At 48.8% G+C, this 25,745-nt stretch overlaps 2 protein-coding genes across 28 annotated transcripts in view; one reads left to right on the forward strand and one right to left on the reverse strand.

Annotated features, from left to right (window-relative positions):
• EPB41 (erythrocyte membrane protein band 4.1) overlaps positions 1-21,436 on the forward strand; it is a 223,570-nt gene extending 202,134 nt beyond the window's left edge. For 24 of the 27 annotated variants that reach the window (XM_032246649.1, XM_032246625.1, XM_032246624.1 and 21 more), the window contains 4 exons: positions 10,335-10,436; positions 13,612-13,692; positions 17,183-17,287; positions 18,528-21,436. In XM_032246649.1, coding sequence (XP_032102540.1) covers positions 10,335-10,436; positions 13,612-13,692; positions 17,183-17,281 — 282 coding nt within the window. In that variant the 3' untranslated portion in view covers positions 17,282-17,287; positions 18,528-21,436. The remainder of the gene's footprint in view (positions 1-10,334; positions 10,437-13,611; positions 13,693-17,182; positions 17,288-18,527) is intronic. The other 3 variants (XM_032246619.1, XM_032246639.1, XM_032246617.1) reach the window with 2 other exon arrangements.
• Positions 20,843-25,284, reverse strand: TMEM200B (transmembrane protein 200B). The gene is made up of 2 exons (XM_032246651.1): positions 25,208-25,284; positions 20,843-23,222 (listed from the first exon to the last, which is right to left on the reverse strand). Exon 2 carries the CDS (start codon positions 23,200-23,202, stop codon positions 22,264-22,266), a length of 939 nt encoding a protein of 312 aa, XP_032102542.1. The 5' UTR covers positions 23,203-23,222; positions 25,208-25,284; the 3' UTR covers positions 20,843-22,263.
• Between the last annotated feature and the right edge of the window lie 461 nt (positions 25,285-25,745).

The raw sequence follows: 25,745 nt of genomic DNA on the forward strand, positions 1-25,745 counted from the left end.
CACTGCAGCCTAGACCTCCCAGGCTCAAGCGATCCTCCCACCTCTGCCTCCCAAGTAGCTGGGACTATGGGCGTGTACAACTGCATCTTGCTAATTTTTTTGTAGTGATGGGATTTCACCATGTTGCCCTGGCTGATCTCAAATGCCTGTGCTCAAGGGATCCACCTGTCTTAGCCTCCCAAAAATGCTGGGATTGCAGGTGTGCACTACTATGCCCTGCTGAAATTTTTTTTACTTCCTACTTTAAGTAAAATGTCTCCCTCATTTTTTGGCAATTTGAATGGGCTAGAATTGATTTGTGTTGAATTTTTTTTTTGTGTTAGACAATATGGGATTACATGAAAGATGAAAGATTGCTACTTTGGGGCTAGGGTAATCAGGAAATTCCTCTCTTAGGAGGTGACATTTTGAGGTGTGAATGATGGGAAGGAGATAGCCATGTGAAGGTGTTTTCACATAAATGTTTTCACTTAATCCCCACCTCACCATGAACTGGATGATGTTCTCTCCATTTAGGAACAATGTGGCTTGGTAATTTAAAAGTGTGTGCATTGCAATTAGAAAAAAGAGAATTTGGGATGGTCATGGTGACTCCAGCACTTTGGGAGGCTGAGGTGGGAGGATCACTTGAGACCAGTAGTTCCAGACCAGTCTGGGCAACATAGTAAGACCCCATCTCTAATGGATATATATTAGCTAGATGTGGTGGCATATGCCTGTAGTCCCAGCTATTTGGAGGCTGAATTGAAAAGATTCCTTGAGCCCAGGTGTTCGAGGCTACAGTGAGCTGGAATCATGCCATTGTACTCCAGCCTGGGCAACACACCAAAACCCATCTCAAAAGGAAAAAGAGGGCCAGGTGATGTGATTCATGCCTGTAAACCCAGCACTTTGGGAGGCCTTAGAGGTGGATCACCTGAGGTCAAGAGTTCAAGACAAGCCTGACCAACATAGTGAAACCCCATCTCTACTAAAAATGCAAAATTAACCAGGCGTGGTGGCACACACCTATAATCCCAGCTACTCAGGAGGCCGAGGCAGGAGAATTGCTTGAACCCAGAAGGCGGGGTTACGGTGAGCCAACATAGCACCATTGCACTCCAGCCTGGGCAACAAGAACAAAACTCTGTCTCAAAAAACAAAAAAAGAGAGAGAAAAAAATAGAATTTATATCCTAGCTCAACCAGGTAGATATCAGCTAGGTAACCATAGACAAGTTACTAATCTCTGTAAGCTTTTGTTCTATTGGCTATAAAGTGGGGATAATACCACCTACCACTGCAAGCTTTGGAAGACAATTAGGTGAAATGATGTCTGCAAAGCACTGGGCATGTTCATAGACACTCAGTGTTAGTATCCTTCCCTCTTCTCTCACTCTGGTCTAGAGTGTAGATTTTGAGTTTGGTACATAATTAGGGGTTAATTAGCCAGGCATGGTGGGGTACACCTGTAGTCCTAGCAGCTTGGGAGGCTGACGCTGGAGAATCACCTGAACCTGGGAGGCAGAGGTTGCAGTGAGCTGAGATTATGCCACTGCACACCAGTCTAGGCTGAAGAGTAAGGCTCCATCTCAAAAATAAATAAATAAATAAGAAATAATGAGACATTACATAAAATTTATCAATACTAACAAAGTGGCATAACTGAAGCAATGAACCAGGCACGGTAGACACGCCCATAGTTCCAGCTGCTGGAAAGGCTGAGACAGACAGAGGCTCCCTTGAGCCCAGGACTTTGAGGCTGCAGTGAGCTTTGATTGGGCCACTGCACTCCACCCTGGGGAACAGAGTGAGGCCTTATATCAAAAAAACACAATGAAATAAAGCAGGAGAGGCCTGGGGCCAGAAATATGACTAGAACATGTCTGGAGAATTGCTTGTAAAGAACTGAAGTGTCTGAGGAAACAAGAAAAAAAAGTGTGTCAGTCGAATCAGACAGAAATAAATGAGCAGGTGTTGGCAGTGAATGGGACTGCAAAAGAAAGGAATAGGAAGTTACTTAAAAATTGTACATACTATTAGCCAGAAGATATAGGAAACAATTACTTCATCTGGGAGGGAATCCTTTAAGTCATCACTACCATGGAAACAAGCTAAATGTCCATCACTGGAGAGCTGGTTAAAAACACTGTGGTACATCCAATTAAGGTAATTCTAGGTGGCCTTTAAAAGAAGCTTCTGATGGGAACAAGCTGCATGGTAAATTGGTAAGTGAACAAGCATGGTGCACAGTGATGGTACTGTTTATGGAAGGGAGAAGAGAGTATATTACAGCTATCTGTGTTTAGGCTTGTATATCAATACACTCTCTTCCTGAATGTACTAAAAAACGAAATAAAAAACCAACAACCAAAACATATAGTGGCCCTGATGAAGGATACTGAAACTGCAGGACTCAGGTCAGCAGTGGGAGGTAAACTGACTTTTCACTGTACAACATTTTGAAGTTTTAAAATTTTATAGCACAGATATGACCAAAAAATTTTATTATAATTATTATTTTGAGACAGTCTTGCTATGTAACCCAGGCTGGAGTACAGTGGGATGTTCTCAGCTCACTGCAACATCCATCTCCCGGGTTCAAATGGTTCTAGTGCCTCAGCCTCTCGAGTAGCTGAGATTATTTGTGCGCACCACCATGCCTGGCTAATTTTTATATTTATATATATATTTTTTGAAAGAGAGTTTTGCTCTTGTCACCCAGGCTGGAGTGCATTGGTGCCATCTCAGGTTACTGCAACCTCCACCTCCTGGGTTCCAGCGATTCTCATGGCTTCGCCTCCCAAGTAGCTGGGATTACAGGTGCCCACCACCACACCCAGCTAATTTTTGTATTTTTAGTAGAGACAGCGTTTCAACATGTTGTTCAGGCTGGTCTTAAACTCCTGACTTCAGGTAATCCACCTGCCTCGGCCTCCCAAAGTGCTGGGATTACAATGATCTGCCCACCTCAGCCTCCCAAAGTGCTGGGATTATAGTTATTGTTAGAAGAGATTACTGGTGAGCCACCACACCTGGCCAAATTTTTTTTTTTTTTTTTTTTTTTTTTGAGACACGGTCTCACTTTCTTGCCCAGGCTAAAGTGCAGTGGCACTATCTCAGCTCGCTGCAACCTAGACCTCCCAGGCTCAAGTGATCCTCCCACCTCTGTCTCCAAGTAGCTGGGATTACAGGCGAGCACAACTGCTCCTCACTAAGTTTTTGAACCACCTCGCCTGACCTAATTTTTATATTTTTAGTCACTTTGTCAGCCAACCTGGTCTTGAACTTTTGGCCTCAAGTGATCAGCACACCTTGACCTCCCAAAATGCAGGGATTACAGGCATGGGCCACTGCGTCCTGGCCCCTCCCCCCAAAAAATTTCAATGGTTCAAAACAATTTTTTTTTAAAGTTAGAGCCACACTGCCCACAGAAGCCCATGTGGTGTGGGTGTAGGTAGCTCCTACAAAAAAAGGAAATAGAAGCAGTCATTTAAAAATATCCTAACATATTAGAGAAATATAAAGGCAGTGTGATATGCTAGATCAGAGCCCATGGGCTTTGGAGTTAGAGTGACTTGGGTCTTAATTCCAACATTCGCTAGTTTTGTGATGTTGGGCAAGTCAATCATCTTTTTGAGCCTTAGTTTTCTCTTCTGAAAACCACTTTGATCAAGTTATTGAAATAAGGACAATGTTTTCTTGGTATATAATATCTATTCAAAAATGGTGGCTATAAACATTTGCCTTTATTTCATTTGAACCAGGCCTAAGACAGTCAGTCAAGATACAAATTGCTTTTTTTATTAATTTATTTGTTTATTTATTTATTTTTGAGATGGAGTCTTGCTCTGTTCACCCAGGCTGGAGTGCAGTGGTACGATCTCGGCTCACTGCAAACTCTACTTCCCAGGTTCAAGCGATTCTCCTGCCTCAGCCTCCCAAGTAGCTGGGACTACAGGCATGTGCCACCATGCCAGGCCTGAGCCACTGCACTGGGCCCTAATTGCTTTTTTATTCCTTAGACGGAGTCTCACACTGTCACCCAGGCTGGAGAGTGCAGTGGTGTGATCCCGGCTCACTGCAACCTCTGCCTCCCAGGTTCAAGTGATTCTCTTGCCTCAGCCTCACGAGTAGCTGGGATTACATGTGCCCGCCACCACGCCTGGCTACTTTTCTGTATTTTTAATAGATTCAGGGTTTCACTGTGTTGGCCAGGCTGGTCTCAAAAGCCTGAGCTCAGGCTGGGCACAGTGGCTCATGCCTGTAATCCCAGCACTTTGGGAGGCCGAGGCAGGTGGATCACGAGGTCAAGAGATCAAGACCATGGTGAAACCCCGTCTCTAAAAAAAATAAAAAATAAAATAAAATAAAAAGCCTGAGCTCATAATCCACCCACCTCAGCCTCCCCAAGTACCGGGATTACAGGAGTGAGCCACTGTGCCCAACCCCGACTGCTTTTTATTACTAATGCTAAATAGTGGGTTATAGTGGGGAACAGTGTTGACTTTAGAGTCAGAGTCAGATTTCCTGTTTCTGAACCTGCTCTGTCAAGTTACTAGTGTGCAGTCAAGTTACTAAATCACCCAGTGCCTCAGTTTCCTTTTTTGTAACATGTGGCTAATAGTTGTACCTTATAGAGTTGTTGTCAGGAATAAATAAACTAATGTATATGTTTCCAAAGTTCCTGGTAGATAATAAGCACGAGATACTCATTTGCAATTGTTATTATTTATTTACTGTAACTATTTCTGCTTTTGTTCTTGTTATCTTGCTGGACAAGTAAGCCCAAGCACCATTTTTTTATTCATTCAGTCTCCGAGTTTTGGAAAACATGGTCAGAGTTTTTTATGTGTGTGTTTGAGGTAAAATTTACATACAGTGAAATGCACAGACAGGGTCCTGCACTGTTGCTGAGGCTGGAGTACAGTGGCATGACCATAGTTCACTGCAGTTTTGATCTTTTGGGTTCAAGTGATCCTCCTACCTCAGCCTCCTGAGTAGCTAGGACTCCAGGTGCACAGCACTACATCTGACTAATTTTTTAATTTTTTGTAGAGACAGGATTCTCTTTGTTGCTCACGCTGATCTCGAACTCCTGGGCTCAAGCAATCCTCCCTCCTCAGCCTCCCAAAGTACTGGGATTACAGGCATGAGCTACCATGCCTAAAAATATGATTGGCTTTGACAAATGTCTATACCTGTGTAACCAAGACACATTTAGGATACAGAACATTTCCATTACTCCTGAAACTGCCTTTATAGCCTTTTCCATTTGATTTCTACCCCTTTATGCATCCAGTGCCCTGCTTTCTATCAGTATAGCTTAGTTTTGCTTGGTTTTGGACTTCATGTAAATAGAAGTATACAGTAGTACACTTTTGTGTCTGGCGTCTTTTTATTTTATTTTATTTTATTTTATATTTTAAGATGGAGTCTCACTCTGTCGCCCAGGCTAGAGTGCAGTGCCATCTCGGCTCACTGCAACCTCTGCCCCCTGGATTCCAGCAATTCTCCTGCGTCAGCCTCCTGGGTAGATGGGATTGCAGGTGCCTACTACTTCACTTGGCTAATTTTTGTATTTTTAGTAGAGATGGGGTTTCGACATGTTGGCCAGGCTGGTCTTAAACTCCTGACCTCAGGTCATCCACCTGCCTTCGTCTCCCAAGGTGCTGGTATTACAGACATGAGCTACCGTGCCCAACAGTGTCTTTTTTCTTTCTGAATATAATGTTTTTTTTAGATTCATCCATGTTATGTGAATCAGTAGTTCACTCTTTTTTTTATTGCTGAATAGTATTCCATTATATGAATATACCACGATTTGTTTATCCATTCATTTGTTGATGGACAATTGGATGAATTTCAGTTTGGGAAAATATTAATAAAGCTGCTATGAATGTTCACGTACAAATCTTTTATTTATTTATTTTTGAGACAGAGTCTCACTCTGTTGTTGAGGCTGGAGTGCAGTGGCATGATCTCGGCCCACTGCAACCTCCCCCTCCCAGGTTCAAGCAATTCTCCTGCCTCAGCCTCTGGAGTAGCTAGGACTACAGGGATGCAGCACCATGCCTGGCTAGTTCTTTGGTATTTTTCAGTAGAAATGGGTTTTCACCATGCTGGCCAGGGTGGTCTCGAACTCCTGACCTCAGGTGATCCACCCGCCTCAGCCTCCCAAAGTGCTGGGATTTACAGGCATGAGCCACTGCACCCGGCCACAAATCTTTTTGTGGGCATTTCATTTATCTTGAGTAAACATCTGAGATCAAATTGCTGGGTCAGGACAAATGACCATTTTGAGGAAACATTGTTAAGAGGATCAAGGAAAAAAGGCCCTGTATGAGAATGGTGTAAGTAGGAAGCCATAACAGTGTCTCCTGCATCTTCAGCATTCTTCAGAGACAGAAAAGAGACTAGAGTGAGCGGGCAGTAGGTAGATAAAGATAAGAGTCACAGGCTTATAGAGGAGGAGTTCTTCAGAAAGTTTTAGCCTACTGGCATGCAAATTCATGTTATAACAATTGATAAGCTAATTTTATTTGTATAAGTTCTTTGTATCTGCACAACAGTGCCATGGTGTAAGCAGAGCACATATTCCAGTATTGCTTTTATAAATGAGAAAACTAGGCCGGGCACGGTGGCTCATGCCTGTAATCCTAGCGCTTTGGGAGGCTGAGGCGGGCAGATCACCTGAGGTCAGGAGTTCAAGACTAGCCTGGCCAACATGGTGAAACCCCATCTCTACTAAAAATATAAAATTAGCCAGGTGTGGTGGCATGTACCTGTAATCCCAGCTACTTGGGAGCATGAGGCAGGAAAATCACTTGAACCCAGGAGGCAGAGGTTTCAGTGAGCCATGATCCCACTCCAGCCTGGGGAGAAAGAGCCAAACTCCACCTCAAAAATAAAATAAAATTTTAAAAAATAAAATAAATGAGAAAACAAAAGCTCAGAGAAGTCAGAGTGACTTGCCCAAGGTCCCACAGCTGGGTCTGAGCTCAGACTTCAAACAGGGAATTTCTTGACCTGAGTCCTAGTTCGAACACCCGCTAGCTGTAGAGTCTAAGACAAACTCTTAACCTCTCTGGAGTTCTGTTTTCTTAACTATACAGTGTGTGTAATAATAGTTCCTCCCTCAGATACTGAGAAACATAATTGAGATAACAGTTGAGTTATATGCTTGGCACATAGTAGGAGTACAATAAATATTAGTTGAGTCTGAATCTAAAGTAGATAACTGATCTTGGCTGAAGAAAATATTAGTTAACGACTGGGCATGGTGGCTCATGCCTGTAATCCCAGCACTTTGGGAGGCTGAGGCGGGCAGATCATGAGGTCAGGAGTTTGAGACCAGCCTGGCCAACATGATGAAACTCTGTCTCTACTAAAAATAAAAAAATTATCCAGGCATGGTGGTGTGGCCTGTAGTCCCAACTACTTGGGAGGCTGAGGCAGAAGAATTGCTTGAACCCAGGAGGCCGAGGTTGCAGTGAGCTGAGATCGCGCCATTGCACTCCTAGCTCTGGGCAACAGAGCAAGACTCCATCTTGGAAAAGAAAAAAAAAGAAAAGAAAATATTAGTTAACTAGCTAATAATATATCAGGTATGATGGTGGCACGTGTGATAAGATTTAGTGTCACAGTCATGTTCCCTCTCTTTGGTGTGTTCAGATTCCCACTTGGAGGGGAACCCAGCAAAGGAAAGTAGGAAACCGCCACAGTGGACTTTGAGGACTCTGCCCCTTCCTAGTTCTCTTTCCCTCTGTCTTCCTCTCCCCTCTTGTATCTCACAGTTTGGGCCCAATGAAATGTGCTTCTGCTTACAAAAATACTGGAGGCTTCTGTCTGTAATATAAATAACTTACATAAAGAGCCAGAGAAAGATAGTAACCTAATACCCTTTTTTGCTGCTGAGTTCTTTATGAAAATAATTGCAGTTCTCTAAATTCCCCTCTGAGACAGTATACAATACCAGTACCAGGTATTCTAGGTCACAGTTACCTGAAAAGCGTGTTGCATTAGGCATACTCCATCCTCCTAGTCCAGTTTGTTTCAGTCTTGGTTGTGGGCTTATCAGCAGCTCCGAGTCTACTAACAGCCCAAATGGTTGCTGATAATTGTTCATCAGGTTGAATTTCACCCTGCCAACCATCTCTTTTCTTTTTTGCTAATGTCAGTTCTCAGCCTGATTATAATATATTTGAGTCATGATATAGCGAGCTCTGGAGAAACAAGAAGTAACCAGCTCTCGTTCTCATTATACATACTTGAGTATATAGCATTTTAAATATTAAAAACCCCTCCTAATAGGAAAGATCCCTTTCAATAACAGTTTTGTTGCCAGAAATGTCATTAAGACATATTATGCACCAGGTGCGGTGGCACATACCTATAATCCCAGCATTTTGGGAGGCTGACGCAGGTGGATCACGAGGTCAGGAGTTCAAGACCAGCCTGGCCAACATGGTGAAACCCCGTCTCTTAAAAAAAAAAAAAGACATATTATGCATATTTTCTCTCACTTAGCTTAAAGGGATATTTTCTTTTTTTTTTTGAAACGGAGTTTCGCTCGTTACCCAGGCTGGAGTGCCATGGCGCAATCTCGGCTCACTGCAACCTCCGTCTCCTGGGTTCAAGCAATTCTTCTGCCTCAGCCTCCCGAGTAGCTGGGACTACAGGCGTGCACCACCATGCCCAGCTAATTTTGTATTTTTAGTAGAAACAGGGTTTCACCATGTTGACCAGGATGGTCTCGATCTCTAGACCTCGTGATCCATCCATCTCGGCCTCCCAAAGTGCTGGGATTATAGGCGTAAGCCACCGCGCCTGGCCAAGGAATATTTTCTTTCTTTTCTTTTCTTATTTTTTTAATGGAGTCTCACTCTGTCACCCAGGCTGGAATTCAGCGGCTCAATCTCAGCTCACTGCAACCTCCACTTCCCAGGTTCAAGCAATTCTCCTGCCTCAGCCTCCCAAGTAGCTGGGATTACAGGCACATGACACCATGCTCAGCTAATTTTTGTAGTTTTCGTAGAGACAGGGTTTCATCATGTCAGGCTGGTCTCAAACTCCTGACCTCAGGTAAGCCACCTACCTCAGCCTCCTAAAGCACTAAGATTATAGGCATGAGCCACCGCACCCAGCCTAAAGGGATGTTTTCTACCTCATTTGCCCCAGTCTCCCATCTCAATCTTTAAAGAGTATGGCCTGAGATTTGTTGGCGCCTTAAATCTCAGCAAGAATGCTTCCCAGTTCCTTCTGATAAATTCTGCCCTATAATTCAGAGCCTACCCATGCCTTAGCAACCAAGAGTTTATACCTTTCCTGCCTTGGATAGGTCTAAAGAACAACAGCTCCATAGAGAGAACAACTGCCACTAAATCATTTTGAGTTTAGGGGCATAAAAGTCACGTTTATGAGCCCGAGTTTTCTTAACATGGCATGCCCTTTCATAGGGCTGGTTTGAGCATCTATAACGATAATATTCGGGCCAGGTGCAGTGGCTCATGCCTGTAATCTCAGCATTTTGGGAGGCCAAGGCGGGCGGATCACTTGAGGTCAGGAGTTTGAGACAAGCCTGCCCAACATGGTGAGACTCCTGTCTCTACCAAAAATACAGAAATTAGCTGGGTATGGCAGCCTGCACTTGTAGTACCAGCTGCTTGGGAGGCTGAGGCACGATAGTCGCTTGAATCCAGGAAGCAGAGATTGCAATGAGCCAAGATTGCACCACTCCACTCCAGCCTGGGCGAAAGAATGAGTCCGTCTTAAAAATAATAATAAAAAAAAAGATGGCGGGGTGCAGTGGCTCATGCCTGTAATCCCAGCACTTTGGGAGGCCAAGGTAAGCGGACCACCTGAGGCAGACCAACATGGAGAAACGCCGTCTCCACTGAAAATACAAAATTAGAGGCCGGGCGTGGTGGCTCACGCCTGTAATCCAAGCACTTTGGAGGCCAAGGCGGGCGGATCACCTGAGGTCGGGAGTTCAAGACCAGCCTGACCAACATGGTGAAACCTGTCTTTTAAATAAATAAATAAAAATAAAAATAAACAAATACAAAATTAGCCTGGCATAGTGGCACATGCCCGTAATCCCAGCTACTAGGAAGGCTGAGGCCGGAAAATCACTTGAACCCGGGAGATAGAGTTTGCAGTGAGCCGAGATCACGCCATTGCACTCCAGCCTGGGCAACAAGAGCAAAACTCCGTCTCCAAAAAAAAAAGAGGTCGCCCTAAGGGAATTAGATTTTTGCTTCAGAATGTACAGCTGAAGAGCAAAGCTGCAGCCTGCAACATTTGCCCACAAGTCTTCCTGAGAGGCATGATGAAGAGCTGTGCTTTCTTCTGCAGACTGATGACAACAATGGAGACTTGGACCCAGGAGTCTTGCTGACAGCTCAGACTATCACATCTGAGACCACAAGCAGCACCACCACAACTCAGATTACCAAGGTAACAGACAAGCTAGAACCTCCTTATGGAATCCAGGGGAAGGCTGAGTTTGCTGCCACCTTTCTGCAAGAAGGACCCTAGTCCATAAGCAAAGATTTTCAGCTCCATCCCTAGTAAGCCACATTATTCAAAGAGTTCTAGATAGAAGGGCCCTACTGCCTTCCCCAGCAATAAATCTAAGGCAATACCTCAAGAGTATCCCTGACTACTTAGTAGTCTCTTAAAGGCAGGTATGGTTGTTCTCTTTACACATCTGTCTGTCTGTCTTGTCAGTGAGTCCCCTATCTGGCTGTGGAAGTAAGTTTAAAAAATCAACCTGGCCGGGCACAGTGGCTCACGCCTGTAACCCCAGCACTTTGAGAGGCCAGGGCGGGTGGATCACCTGAGATCAGGAGAACAAGACTAGCCTGACCAATATGGTGAAACCCCGTCTACTAAAAACAGAAAAATTAGCTGGGCATAGTGTCATGCACCTGTAGTCCCAGCTACTCGGCAGGCTGAGGCAGAAGAATTGCTTGAACCCAGGAGGCAGAAATTGCAGTGAGCCAAGATTGCACCACTGCACCCCAGCCTAGGCAACAGAACAAGACTCCATCTCAAAAAAAAAAAAAAAAAAATTCAGCTTAAGGGGCCAGGTGTGGTGTAATTACACCTGTAGTCCCAGTATTTTTCGAGGCCGAGACAGGTGGATCCCTTTAGCCCAGGAGTTTGAGACTAGCCTGGGCAACATAGTGAAACCTCATCTGTACAAAAAGAAATTAAAAAAAAAAAAAAATTAGCTGGGCATAGTGGTGCATGCCTGTGGTCCTAGCTACATGGGAGGCTGAGATGGGAGGATCACTTGAGCCCAGGGTGTCGAGGCTTCATTGAGCTGTGATCATGCCACTGCACTCCAGCCTGAGTGACAGAGCGAGACCCTGTCTCTAAAAAACAAACAAGAAAATTCAGCTTAAGGGAAATTATTGTTGGTATTTTTATACAGCCATATTTTCCAAGCCCAAAATCAGAACTCTTGGTCTGAGGAAGGATTTTTACAGCATTCCAGGGACAAAGCCATGGGAACTTGTTTGGATGCTGAAATATTGGAATTATTAGAATATAGTTTATAGGAAGCAAGAGAGAGAAAATATCTAAAATTGGAACTACCCCCAGAAAATCAGAGGCAATCCATGTTTGCTGTAGCACTAGAGGAAAATACGTTCTTTTATAGGTAAGAAATATAGCTTCTTTAGCAAGCTCTGTCATCAACACACAGATGACTGGAAACCAGTTAATGTGCCTAGACCTTGGTTTTCCTCATCTATCAGAAAGGGAAATCTACCCACTCTCAGGAGATTATGTGAAGACCCTTTGACATCAATAATATGACAATGCTTTAAAATAAAAGAGCCGGCCAGGCGCGGTGGCTCAAGCCTGTAATCCCAGCACTTTGGGAGCCCGGGGCGGGTGGATCACGAGGTCAAGAGATCAAGACCATCCTGGTCAACATGGTGAAACCCCGTCTCTACTAAAAACTACAAAAAATTAGCTGGGCATGGTGGCGTGTGCCTGTAATCCCAGCTACTGAGGAGGCTGAGGCAGGAGAATTGCCTGAACCCAGGAGGCGGAGGTTGCAGTGAGCCGAGATCGCGCCATTGCACTCCAGCCTGGGTAACAAGAGCGAAACTCCGTCTCAAAAAAAAAAAAATAAATAAATAAAATAAAATAAAATAAAATAAAAGAGCCTGATTATAAGATGTGTGACATATTTGTTCATAGCCTTCAGATTTTTTTTCCTCTTGAAAATGATCAAATAGGCTGGGCAAGGTGGCTCATCCCTGTAATCCTGACACTTTGGGAGGCCAAGGCAGGCGGATCACCTGAGGTCAGAAGTTCGAGACCAGCCTGCCCGACATAGCGAAACCTATACTAAAAATATTAAAATTATCTGGTCGTGGTGGCGCATACCTGTAATCCCAGCTACTTGTGAGACTGAGGCTGGAGAATCGCTTGAGCCTAGAAGGTAGAGGTTACAGTGAGCTGAGATCACACCACTGCACTCCAGCCTGGGTGACAGAGCGAGACTCTGTCTCAAGAAAGAAAGAGAGAAGGGAGGGAGGGAGGGAGGGAGGGAAAGAAAAGAAAAGAAAAGAATCAATTAAAATGTATAGGATCAGTATCCGTACTCTAAAACAGAAATGTGTAAGAGAAGAGCACAGAGTCTATTTTGTTTGCTTGCCAGATTTCTGTGGTATTCAAGAGGAGGAAAAAGGAGAAAGTAAATAGAGAACTGTAACTTTCTGTTTACTTAATAAAGATTTCAGTAATCCAGGCTGGGTGCAGTGGCTCATGCCTGTAATCCCAGCACTTTGGGAGGCCGAGGCAGGTGGATCATGAGGTCAGGAGATCAAGACCGTCCTGGCCAACATGGTAAAACCCTGTCTCTATTAAAAGTACAAAAATTAGCTGGGTGTGGTGGTGTGTGACTGTAGTCCCAGCTACTCAGGAGGTTGAGGCAGGAGAATAGCTTAAACCTGGGAGGCAGAGGTTGCGTGGAGCTACTGCAGTCCAGCTAGTGAGAGTAAGACTCCATCTCAAAAAAAAAAAAAGGCTGTCCTATGCAGTACACAGCAGAAGATTAAAATTTGGGGTTTCGCGCAGTGGCTCGTGCCTGTAATCCCAGCACTTTGGGAGGCTGAAACAGGTGGATCATGTTCAAGACCAGCCTGGCCAGCATGGTGAAACTCCATCTCTACTAAAGATCCAAAAAATTAGCTGGGCGTGGTGGCACGAGCATGTAATCCCAGCTACTCCGCAGGCTGAGGCTTGAATCGGGGAGGCAGAGATTGCAGTGAGCTGAGATAGCACCATTTCACTCCAGCCTGGGTGACAGGGTAAGCATTGTCTCAGAAGAAAATAAAAATAAATAAAATAAAATAAAATTTGGAGTTGAGTTTTCAGAATAATCTTTGCTGTTTCTTTTTCCTTTTTTGTTTGTTAATAGAGATAAGGTTTCACTATGTTGCCCAGGCTGGTCTCGAACTCCTGGCCACAAGCATTCCTTCTAGCTCAACCTCCCAAAGTGTTGGAATTACAAGTGTCAACTACTAAACCTGGCCTCTTTTTCTTTTTTTTTTTTTTTTTTTAATTCTTGTTATATTGCTGATCTTATATGACATCCTCTCTTTGGTTCCAGACTGTAAAAGGTGGGATATCAGAGACGCGTATCGAAAAGAGAATTGTGATCACAGGAGATGCTGATATTGACCATGATCAGGTGGGAATGTTGAGGAGATCTGGGCCTGGGAGGGGTCCCTGGGCAGGAAGATCGATGAATACAGGAGCTTGTTGGCCATCTTCATCTCTAAAAAGCCTCTTTGGCCACTCTAGCTCTTAATTGAGAAGAAAGACAGATAATCAAAGTAAGAGGCCTGTGGGATGGAGTCCACAGATTGAGGAACCTGGAATGTAGCAGAAAGAACATGAGCTTTGGATTCCAAAACTTGCATTCAAATGCTGGTTCTTACTATATTCTAGGTGTTAATTCTCTGGGCCTCCATTCTTCACCTGTAAGATGGAGATGATAGTATCTGCCTCTCAGGGTCGTTGTGAGAATCAGGTGAAATACTGGATGTACAGCTGGTGGCACATGGTGAGCTCAGCTAAAAGGAGCTATTGTTATTCTGGAGGTAAAGATACCTGAACTTATGCTAGATAACATCAAAATAAAGGGAAGTATGACCCTACCCTTAGAGAGCTGTGATAGCTGAGAAGAGGCAAGCCGAGCATAGTGTGATGGACAAGACACCAGCAGACTCAAAACTTGTTTTCTGTCCTACATCTCTAACTTGCTGTGTGACCTTGGGCAAATCACTTTACTGCTGATTTTTTTCTCCTCTCCTAAAAGAGAGTTGGTTGATCTAGATAATTTCTGGGCCCTTCTGAGTGTTAAAATCCTATATTTTTATGTTAATTGGGTGCTAATTGTGTGCTTCAAGCAATTAGCAAATAATAAGGTCAGGATTAATGTTCCCAATTCTCTGCTGGGTGAGGTTAGAACAGTAAAGCTGCAGAGAAGAGTGGGTGGAAGAGACTGCATGCAAATTTTTCTGGAATCATTGACAGGTTGCTAGAGCAGTAATTCTGTGGCCTTTTTATGCTGATATGCTGAGTGCCCTTAAAAAAAGAAAAACTGAGCTACAGTGCTGGCAGTTCCCTGGGAGGCAGGGTTGAGACTTACAGCTGAGAATAGCCAGCACAGGGTCCCAGAAACAAGGCCGTAAAGTCTAAGTATCTTGCAGCCTGTTGGCCCAGCTCAGTGAGTCACGCTGCTGCATTACAAGCCTGCACCCACCCACTCAGTCTGATGTGATCTGAGCCCCTGCTGTGTGCTCAGTCTGCACTAGACAGCAAAAGCAATGGGGTGAAAGGTGTTTGAGGTTTGGAGTGAGACAGACCTGGGCTGAATCCTGACTCCAGGACCTAACTGGTTGTATGCCCTTTACCAACTTAATATTACTAATCTGAGCTCTAGTTTCACTGTCTGTAAAATAAGGATGATCACAGGTTTCTTCCAGGGTCATAAGGCCCAAGCACACTTGATAGCTCAGAGAGATGCTCCAGTGTCCCTCAGTTCTCCTAGGTACTGAAGGTGCGTGGAAGGGGTAAGCTATGGTACACTCTGGCTGGGGAGGGAGGCACTTTAAGAACTGTTAAGGAGGCTGGGCGTGGTGGTTCACACCTGTAATCCCAGTACTTTGGGAGGCCTAGGTGGGCACATCACTTGAGGTCAGCAGTTCGAGACCAGCCTGGATAACATGGTGAAACCCCATTTCTACTAAAAAAAAAAAAATACAAAAAATTAGCCAGGCGTGGTGGTGGGCACCTGTAATCCCTGCTACTCGGGAGGCTGAGGCAGGAGAATCACTTGAACCTGGGAGGTGGAGGTTGCAGTGGGCCGAGATTGTGCCACTGCACTCCAGCTTGGGCAACAAGAGAGAAACTCCGTCTCAAAAACAAAAGAACTGTTAAGGAGAAGCAGTGGGGAGCTGCAGGCATTCATAGAGAGGTGGGCGGAGGCATAGTCACCAAAGAGTAGGCTTGAGCTGGGCCTGAGGTGTGAGCAGATGGGTTCGGCGAACAGGATCAGGGAGGATGAGCAGGGCCCGTAGAGGTGCTAGTGCTAAGAATGCTGTTCATGGAGCAAGGAGAACAGAAGAGTGTTTTCTTTCTTCCCTTGCCCCTTCTGGAGATGGTTCTTTTGTTTGTTTGTTTTTTTGAGGCGGAGCACTCTGTCACTCAGGCTGGAGTGCAGTGGTACGATCTCGGCTCACTACAACCTCTGCCTCCCAGGTTCTAAGTGATTCTCCTGCCTCAGCCTCCTGAGTAGCTGGGATTATAGGCACATGCCACCATGCCTGGCTAATTTTGTATTTTTGGTAGAGATGGGGTTTCACCATGTTGGTCAGGCTGGCCTCAAACTCCTAACCTTGTGATCCGCCTGCCTCAGCCTCCCAAAGTGCTGGGATTACAGGCGTGAGTGACCACGCCCAGCCTAGAGATAGTTCTGAAGAGCCAGGGTGAGTAGTCAGCCGGTCAGTTCTAGCTGGGTCCTTTCCGATAGAAGAGCCTGCAAGTTCAGAGACTTGCAGCCCACAGAGGATGGTATTGTTGCTCGTTTGACTTTCCCTCTGCTCTCTTTAGCATTTCTAAAGTAATCAAAGCTCCTCCACATCCTCAAACGGTGCCCCTCAGAAACTAAACAACAGTGTGGTAAAGAGGAAAGTCTGATCAACCTGAGTTAAAATCCCCATTGCACGGCCGGGTGCAGTGGCTTATGCCTATAATCCCAGCAGTTTGGGAGGCTGAGGTGGGTTGATTACCTGAGGTCAGGAGTTCGAAACCAGCCTGGCCAATGTGGCAAAACCCCATGTCTCCACTAAAAATACAAAAATTAGCTGGTGGTGGTGGGCGCCTGTAACCCCAGCTACTTGGGAGACTGAGGCATGAGAATCACTTGAACCTGGGATGCAGAGGTTCCAGCCAAGATTGCGCCACTGCACTCCAGCCTGGGTGACAGAGTGAGACTCCATATCAAAAAAATAATCCCTGTTGCACTACCTACTAGCTGTGAAACAATAAGCACTTTACTGAACTTCAGTTTCCTCACCTATAAAGTGGAAATAATGATATTACCTTAATTCACTAAGTTGTAAAGTTTAATAATAAATCACTTAATATAGTTATTATTAATAAATAATAAAGTTTAAGTAATAAGTAATGTGCTTAGGCTATTGCATAGCATATAACAGGCCCTTCTCCTCTTCCACTTTGGCCAAAGACATCTCTTCCTTTTTCTTGCACACTTCTTTACTTTCCTCTCCTGTCTCAAACTTATCAGTTACCCCAGGTTGGACACAGATTTTTTTTTTGTCCTCTAGATTCACATCTTGAGTGAATCCTCTCAGACTCATCTAGGTATAACAGGTAGATAATATTAACAGATACAGCTATGATCCCCTAAGTCCCTCTCCAGTTCCTGGAAGACAGCACCAACCTTCCCTGTCCCTGGGTTATCAGTCCAGGAGCCTCCCTATGCAGGATAGGGTGGGTAAGGTTAATTATCAGCTTGACTTAGCCTAAATGCTGCCCTGGTACTGCAGACAGAAGGATTGGATTTGTCAGGACATCAGAGAAATGATGACCCCTGCCTTCTTTTGCCGTCAGGCTATTTTCTGTCTCATGGGTCTTGTTTCTGTCTTTTGTAGGTCCTCGTACAAGCCATTAAGGAGGCAAAGGAGCAGCACCCAGACATGTCAGTGACCAAGGTGGTCGTCCACCAGGAGACCGAGATTGCTGAGGAGTGAGCTCAGGTACTGGGTGTTCCTGCTGGGGCTAAAGGTGCCCCCTGCCCCAGCCTGAGAGGGCTCTGGATGGGAGCCTTGGACACACTGGGAGCTTGTCCTCCCAAAGTGATGTCCACCCTGGGACTTGATAAAGGCAGAGGAGAGGCTGATGAGGGAGATATAGGAAATTATTAAGTATTTGGCTCCACCTAAAGCAGTCTGTAGCAGTGCCAGCAGTACTGGGTAAGGGGGGGGGGGACCCAAACTTGAATATAAGCCCCCAGCCACCACCTTAGTCCTCATGCACCCTGCTGCTTATCCACTTCACTTTCCCCTCTCTTCTCTCTACTGCCCTGCTCACTGCTGTCACAGGTCTCTCTTTTTTTTTTTTTTTTTTTTTTTTTTTTGAGACAGAGTCTTACTCTGTCGCCCAGGCTTGAGTGCAGTGGCATGATCTCAGCTCAGTGCAACCTCTGCCTCTCCGGTTCAAGCCATTCTTTTGCCTTTGCCTCCTGAGAAGCGGGGACTACAGGCATGTGTGCCACCACACCCAGCTAATTTTTGTATTTTTAGTAGAGATAGGCTTTCATCATGTTGGCTAGGTTGGTCTCAAACCCCTGACCTCAGGTGATCCACCCGCCTTGGCCTCCCAAAGTGCTGGGATTAGAGGCATGAGCCACTGTGCCCAGCCAGTCACAGGTATCTTTGAACCAGAACCTGGGAGAGCCAGAGGAGAACCAAACCAAGAAGAGCTGAGCACAGTGGCTCACACCTGTAATCCCAGCAATTTGGGAGGCCAAGGCGGGCAGATCGCTTGAGGTCAGGAGTTCGTGACCAGCCTGGCCAACATGGTGAAGCCCCATCTCTACTAAAAATAAAAAATTATCCAGGTTTGGTGGCATGTGCCTATAGTACCAGCTACTTGGAAGGCTGAGGCAGGTGAATTGCTTGAACCTGGGAGGCAGGACCAGGCTATCTGGAGATGGGTGGGTGTGCAGAGTAGGAAGGGAATGGCTGAAGTTCTGAGACCAGAGTAGAGAGCTGGGAGCAGGGAAGCTGCTTTTCGGGAGCCAGGGAGCCAGATAAATTCATGCCTAAAAGTAATTTACAAATGACTTGAAGAAGCCACCAATCTCAGTAGGTGGGCCGGGGCCCTGTAAAGATGCTCAGATCCCAGTTGTCACTGATGGCCACAGGAACTTGGCAGTGGGACTGGGAAGCTTTTTCCTTTACAGGATTTTAAATTTTGCTTCTTTGTTTTCTCTAGGAACTAAGCTACCCCAACTCTCTGCCCTTCTCCCATCCAAGAGAAACCAGCAAAGTGATAAAGAAGCTAACCTGCCATAGTCAAACTTCAGACTTTCAAGATTATTCTAAATCACCAGAAAATTAATTTCATTTTCTATTGGGAGTTTATACCAGGAGATTCTTCTGGATCTCATTGATCCTTTTGAAGATCTTTTTCTATATTAGGATATAAGAATTATTCAACTTTTCACTCTACAAACTGTTTTAAGAGTTTCTGGGTTTTTTTTAATTGGGTGGTTTGTAATGCCTGCAACCTAGCCTCTGCTCATTTTTTTCCAACCCCAACGCTGACAGGGTCCTTGGAAATCCTCCAAGGACCCTGTCAGCTGTGTTGAGGCCAAAGCCAGCTTAGTGGGACTTCCGTGTTCCTCCCTAGTCTTATGCCCTTTGGATGATGGCAGAAACTTCATGAACCAGCCCTTTCTCAGAGCCAGTGATGTGACTGTATCAGAATGCCAGGCAGGGCACCAGCGCTAATCCACAGACCTCGGAACAATACCCCTGTTCCTTTGCTGAGGGTAGTTTTGGTAAGGCAGAGCCCTCTGCTGAGAATGTAGTATTGTTTTTCTCTGTCTCTCCTGCTCTGTTCTTTTTGGAGCTTCTTTGGGTCAAAGACATAAGAAGTTGCTTCAGATATCTGATACTGTGAATGTTTGAACATATGCGTGGCCTTCACCTCTCCAGCTACCCTTTTACCTCATCAGAAGCAGTGGCTCAGCTAAGTGCTCCCCCCAGCTCCCATCTCAGGAGACCAAATCTCATGGAAAAATAAGCATTTTTGGCCAAAAGCTCTAATGGAACATTTTTAGTGGTGATTTGGGGAAGGAAAATTAATGAGGTTTTTAAAATAAGGTTTTCTAGTTTCGAGAGTGTGCACTTCACACAGGAGAATGAGGTTACCTCCGTCAGGTCCTGGGCCTTTCATCCCAAATGATAAGGAATGTGGATCAGAGACGAGGTTGTGGGTTTGTTTTTTTTTTCACCTTTCTTCTCCCAGCAGGCACCTGCCTGAGGACATCCTTCTAGAGCAAAGAACTGACTTTTAGGAGCCGTCCTCCCCACAAGCCACCACATGACAAGGGATACAAACACCAGCCCTGTTCACTCCCACTCACCATCTGAGGTCTGTCAGGGTTCGAAGGCTTGATTTTGTGGTGGGTTTGGGGCTTAGATTTCCTTTTTTGGGGTTTGGTTTTTGAAAATAAAGATGATGCCCTGATTCCTGGAAGGATTTGGGAGCATTTTTATTCAACAGAGCTTCTCTAACCTTCCAACTGCTTCCCACAAACACATTGGCATAGAGGCTCCTTAGAATCCCAGTGCTGGGCTAGAAGTGAACTTCCTATAGACAGTGGTTAATGGGCAGCAGTCACTGGGCCCAAGAAGAGTGAGAGAAATGTCTAAAGCTGCTTATTCCAACACCATCCAAAGTCTCCACTGCCTGAGTTTTGTTTCGGCTGGTTTGAACTCATTTTGGGTGTGTGCATTTTTCTTGTGGTACCTATGTGAGGAATGACCAACAGGAGGGAAACAAGAGCCCAGGTGGGCCGTGTGACAGGCTTGGGGGGAAAGAGCTTGTCCTACCTCAGGAACAAACTTACAGGCTGTGTCTGAAAGGTGGGGCCTTGGGGTGGTGCCTAAGCCTGGCCATGTTGCCAGGAGTGGTAGCAAGTGAGAAATGCAGCTTACATCAAACAAACATGTAGTGTGTGCCCACTGCCTGATGGATAGGTGTCCTGCGGAAAGAGCTCCCAGGGCTCCCGGACCTGTGGAACAAATAGGATGGTGAAAAGGCAAAGGGCACTGAGTATCCCTTTAAAAACTTAACACACTGAATATTCCATGTGATCCAGATCAGTGTGGCAGTGGCCTAAATGTTTCCTTCAGCTCTGTCACCAGTTCACTTCTCCCAGCTTCCTTGTCTGTAAATTGGACCAGAAGAACTCTGATGCCTTTCAAGCTCTGAGAAGCCATAGATTTGGACAAGCCCAGCAAGATGGGTGTCCTTCCAGGCCTCTTCCCCTTTCCTTCATCTCTGGCAACAGATCTTGGGGTTTGGCAATTGTTTGGATTTTTTTTCTTTCTGCAATTGTGTGTATGTATGTTTGTGTGAAGAAAAACAGACTCTGTCCAGGTAGAAATGGTGAAGAGGGGAAAGAGAATTACATTTCCAGGGTCAGAAACTTGGCAACAGTTTTTCCTAAAGTGACTCAGACACCACAGTAACAATGCTCACAACAGTTTTTTCTAAAGTGACTCAGACACCACAGTAACAATGCTCGCTGCAGTTTTATTTTCACTTGAGAAATAAAGATTTCCTCCAAGCTACATGAGGACTCTGGCACCCACCCACAAAGCAAGACCTGTATTTATAAGCTGAGGGCTCAGGGAGCCTAACTGCAGGAACTGTCAGGGCACTGCGACCCGTGCCCCCCTCCAGGCCCATCACTGGGCGTTGGGGGGATGTTTGGCAGCTGGGGGTAAGGAGACAACAGACCTCCGGAAGTAGAGCCAGAGCTATGGCCTGACTGAAGCCCCTTGATGTGCACGGGAAATTTCTGCCCAGGATCTCAGCCCCAGGCTGGTTGTTTTTACAAATCTCTCTCAAATTATTATTTTGGTGACAAAATGAAGGAGCTTTGTAAATTTTTTTAAAATTTTGAATCGTATCAAGTAGTTGTTTACATTTCTTGAAAAAAATAGGAACTCTGGCAGCAGAATCAGATTGGCAGAATCCTTAGACTAAACACGCAATAATCAAGTCTGCTGTTTCGGCCTTTTTTAGGAGAAGTGGTTGTAGTGTTTAGAAATGTTTGGTCTTGCTTCTTGTATTGCATTTTTTTTTTCAATAAACAACAACAAAAAGAACTGTCTCTTTGAGGATTGATCCACTTTTAAATTTCTCTTCTACCAGCAACTTGGGAAAAATTAAATATGGGTGGGAGAGACCTAAACCCAAGCCATTTTCTAAAGTAAGTTACCCACATTGGCCAAAGTGCAGCTTCAATGTTGGGTAAAGGCATTTCTGAGAACTGGCCAATGCCTTTTGCCAACTGGAGGGAGATTTTGCAGCATAGGCCACGGTAAAGGAGAGAAGGGGCTTCTCAGGCTTTTTTGCAGAGGGGCCAGACCTCAATATGAAGGCATTGGCAGTAGTGTAGCTCTAGAGGGATATACCCCACATGGCTGAGGGAAGAAAGAGATTGGGGTGGTGAGAGTTCAAGGCTCAGTCCCCATCCCAGGTGGCAGTGGAGAGCCTCACCACCATGGCCCATCTTCCCAGAGGTCCCAACTCCATCAGCAGTGCTGCCTTGGAAGGAGCCTGGTCCGGCCTGTAACATCCCAACCTGCCTCCCAGTCTTAGGGGCCCTTGCCCATCCCTTTTCTTGGGTTTGCCAAGACACCGGGTATGTCTCCCTGTCACCTTGGCCTGGAACTCCAGTGCCCTCAGGTCTAAGGCCACTTACAGAGGCTGACAAATTCCTGAGGCGAATCCTCCACACTCCACAGTGAAATGCACCCTCTCCAGCTCACTGAGCCCTAGTGCAGCTGGCATTTCTCTGCCCACATGCAGGTTGGGATGCCATCCCCAGCCTGGGATGTGAATGAAACATCTAGACGCTGGGACTCCCCGTCCTCTGGTCCTATTAGCATGGTCAATGCTGCAGCCTCAGAGCAGGCTGTCTCCCCTCTCTTCAGACCCGGGCCCCCAAATCCCTTCCTCCTCCTCCACCTCCTCCTCCCAATTTGGCATAACCCCCAAGACTGAGGCGGTCCAGCCGTGGCCAGCTTCGGTGAGCACAGTCCCGAGCTGCTGGGGCCCCAAGGAGGAGCTCCCCAAGGCCCAGATCCAGAGACTTGGAATGTTCAATGCAGGAGCCAGAGGGCTGCACGGTGATGATCACATGGCCAGTCTGCGTCCGTGGACCCCAGGGTGGGGACAGCCCGGGGCCCTTCAGTGGGTAGCTGTTGAGAAGGGCAGGTAACCCCAAGCGAGGATTAGCAGGCTCTGAACGCAGACTCCGCACTGAAGGGACAGGTGAGGCACCCCGACGCGGGGACGGGTCCCAGATTTCTGGCTCTGCGCAGCCTACGGCTCGGGGAGTCCTAGGGCCGGGGCTGGGAAGGAGAGCGCAGTCCCAGCCGGGGCCGTCGAGGGGCCGAAGCGCCTGGGCCCTCAGCACCCCCTGGCGAAGCAGTCTCGTCTCCAAGTCTCGGTTCTCATAGAGCAGCGTGTTGGCACAGATGAACACGAACAGACCGACGCCCATGATCACTGGCCCGAGGAGCCGCAGCCGCTCGTGCGGGCCGTGAGCCCGGCCCCCGCCGCGACCCTCGCGTCGCATCTCGCTCAGCGGGGGCGAGCTAGCATTGGCGGCCCGGGACCCCGGGGCTGCGGCCCGGTGCGGCCAGTAGCCCGCCACTGCGATGCCCATACCCACCAGTACCACGAGCGCCCCCAGCGCCGCGAACGCCCCCGACGGCGAGCGCAGCCGCAGCCGCGCCCGCACCCGCAGAGGCTCGGGCGGGGAGCGCGGGCGCCGGCGGCGGCCCAGGCGGCGGCCCAGGCGAGAGACGCGGCCCTCTGGGCTCCTCCGCACCTCCCCGCAGTCTCCGGGGCTCCCGGCTGTCATTTCGCCGTCGTCTGGGCGCTCTGAGGAGAGAAGATGGGAGGCAATGACTGGACCGACGGACCTCTAGGTTCGGGGCGCCAGATTCCGGTCGCAAATCCGAGAGGGAAGCTCCAGCCGCCCAGCCCAGGCCGCTTGGAGATCCCTGGCGGCCACCCCCGGATTTTCCCGGGCGGCGAGGCGGGGAACCGCCCCCGCTCGGGTTTTCCGCAGCGGAGCTACGAGCCAGGGACGCGCGGCAGAAGCCGGAGTTGGCCCGGCCCGCGGGCGGAGAGGAGGGAGGGGGGCGCAGGCTGCTCCTTGGTGCATCCCGGGCTGCGAGGCTCCCGCCACCTGCGTACTGTTCCCAAGCCAGCGGGTCTCTGGCCACGGGAAACGTGCAGCCCCCGGCAGCCGAGTCTCCAGGGTAAGTACCTCCCCGGCTCGACCCCACCCCCGCACGTGGCTGCACCGTAGCAAAGGGGGCGGGAGCGCTCGGGCCTCCAGGGTCCGCCGGGGTTGCTCGCCGGGTCCCACCTCCCCCCTACTGCGTTTTACAAACCGCAGCGTGGGAGGAGGGGGCGTCACCAGCTCCACCCTCTCCCTGCCCACCCCCTCCTTCCAGACCTCCTCCGTCAGCACCGAAGCTGCAGCAGGAGCGACTTGAGCTAGACACCCGGAAGACCACTCGGACCAAGAGCATCCAGGCAGAGGAGGAGACGCGGCGCCCGACTTTGCCCAAGATTTCCATCAACTCCGCGCAAGAGAGGCCTCTCCCTCCCCAGCGGTCGGGCTGGGGCCACGGCAGGAGACAGGGAGGGGTGCCAGTGCCGGTGCCGGGCGCTGGGCCCCGCCGGACAGATGCCCTCCCGGCTTCCCCGTCGGCCCGGGCCCGGGCAAGGCTGTTCCCAGGTTGCGGCGTTTCCAATTCGGGTTCCTCCAGATGAATCATCCCCCTTTCCCGCCGCCTGGCCTCCTTTCCGGCCTCCTCCGCCCAAGGCCTCCGTGGCCCACGTCCCGGCCAGAGCAGCACCCGCCCCACAGCTTAAGCCCTCCCGATTGCTGGCTGCTCCATGCCTGCGGCCTGTGGCCTGGATCCCGGCCCCAGCAGGAGTGGCCGAGCTGCGTGCGGTGTGACCCCCACGAAAGGGAGGGCTGGGGAGGAGACGCGGCCCCCTCCCAGGCTCCCCGGGCCGCAGGAGAGGAGGCTCAGGGCCTGGCTGTCCAGCGTCGTCCTCACTGCCCGCATCCGCTTCCTGAAGAGCCACCGCGCTGGAGCCCATAGCCGAAGCCTAGGGGAGGCGGCCTTGCTCCCCCACCCACGCCCCATCTGCACCCCGAAGCTCAAAGCAGGACACCCATCCCTGCCTCCGACTGGAGTGCTCAAGGCACGGGCCTAGCAGGGAGTCGCAGCTCTCCCGCGTCCAAATCCTGGTTTCACAGATTGCAACTGCGCCCAGGGAGGCCGGAGAGCGTGCCCGACCCCGCACTAGGCTGGGGCTCTGCCAGGTCTGACGCCGGGCTCCGGGCCCCAGCTCTGGGCCCCTCTCAGGACAGCCACGGGAGCGTCCGGGAAGAAGCGAGGCCCATCCCCTCCTTGTCCCTGAGTTTGCAGCCCTTTCTCCAGCCCGCAACCGGAGGAGGGACCACCGCTTCAAGCCAGAGCTGGCGCCCCCAGCCCCGGCTCCAGCAAGGTCACCCGGACCCCCGCGCGTCGCTGCCGCGAGGGAGGCAAAAATAGAGCGGGGACATGGGGAACACTCTCAGAGACCCCGAGCCGTGGAGGGAGTGGGCAGACGCTGGGGACCCCAGGGGAGGCGGAAACTTGGGGACACAGCGCACGACCCGACGGAAGCTACTGGGGCCGAGTCCCCTGGACTTCGGGATCCCGCCACCGCCCGCGTCCACACTCCAGCCCGGGGGAACCGGAGGGCCGCGCTCCCGTACCCAGGGGCCCTGGCCGAGGGAGGGAACAAATGAAAAGTTAGGAAAAGTGGAGCGCGGACCCCTGAACCCCAGCTCGGCTCACCTGGCGCCGCGGCGCCGCGCGGGTCCGGGTCGACAGTCCGCGCGCCTAGGCTCCGGAGCCGCCCGGGTCTCCACGGGCCGGCCCCGCCCCCGCCCCGCCCCGGCCCCGCCCTCAGCCCCTGGGACCGTCGGACACGCGCGGGGCCTGGCCCCACCGCCAGTGAAAGGCGGCAGCTTAGGTTGGAGGGTCGCAGGTGGGCGTCGTGAGCGCGCCTGGTGACTCCGGGCACCCGGGGCCCCAGTCCTGCAGTCCCCACTCTCCCACTCGCAGCTTACATCGGTAGCAAAGGCCCAGAAGAGCGCCCCGTTCCCACATGGGGGAAACTGAGACCGGGACACAGGAGCCCCGACACCCGCACATTGTCCCCCGCCTCCCGGAGCTCCTCATTCCAGGCGCCCGGGGAACTTCCCGGAGGAGGCGGCCCGAGTCCCTGCTCCGCCCCAGCCCTGCAGCCCTTTCTGTCGCTGGACCTTGCGGACTTCATCTGTGCAATGGGTACGGCGGTGTCAGCCTCGCAAGATACCGAGAGGCAACAGCC

The sequence above is a fragment of the Sapajus apella genome, unplaced genomic scaffold (genome assembly GCF_009761245.1).
Source record: "Sapajus apella isolate SASKATOON/1434 unplaced genomic scaffold, GSC_monkey_1.0 scaffold62, whole genome shotgun sequence".
NCBI lineage: Eukaryota > Metazoa > Chordata > Mammalia > Primates > Cebidae > Sapajus > Sapajus apella.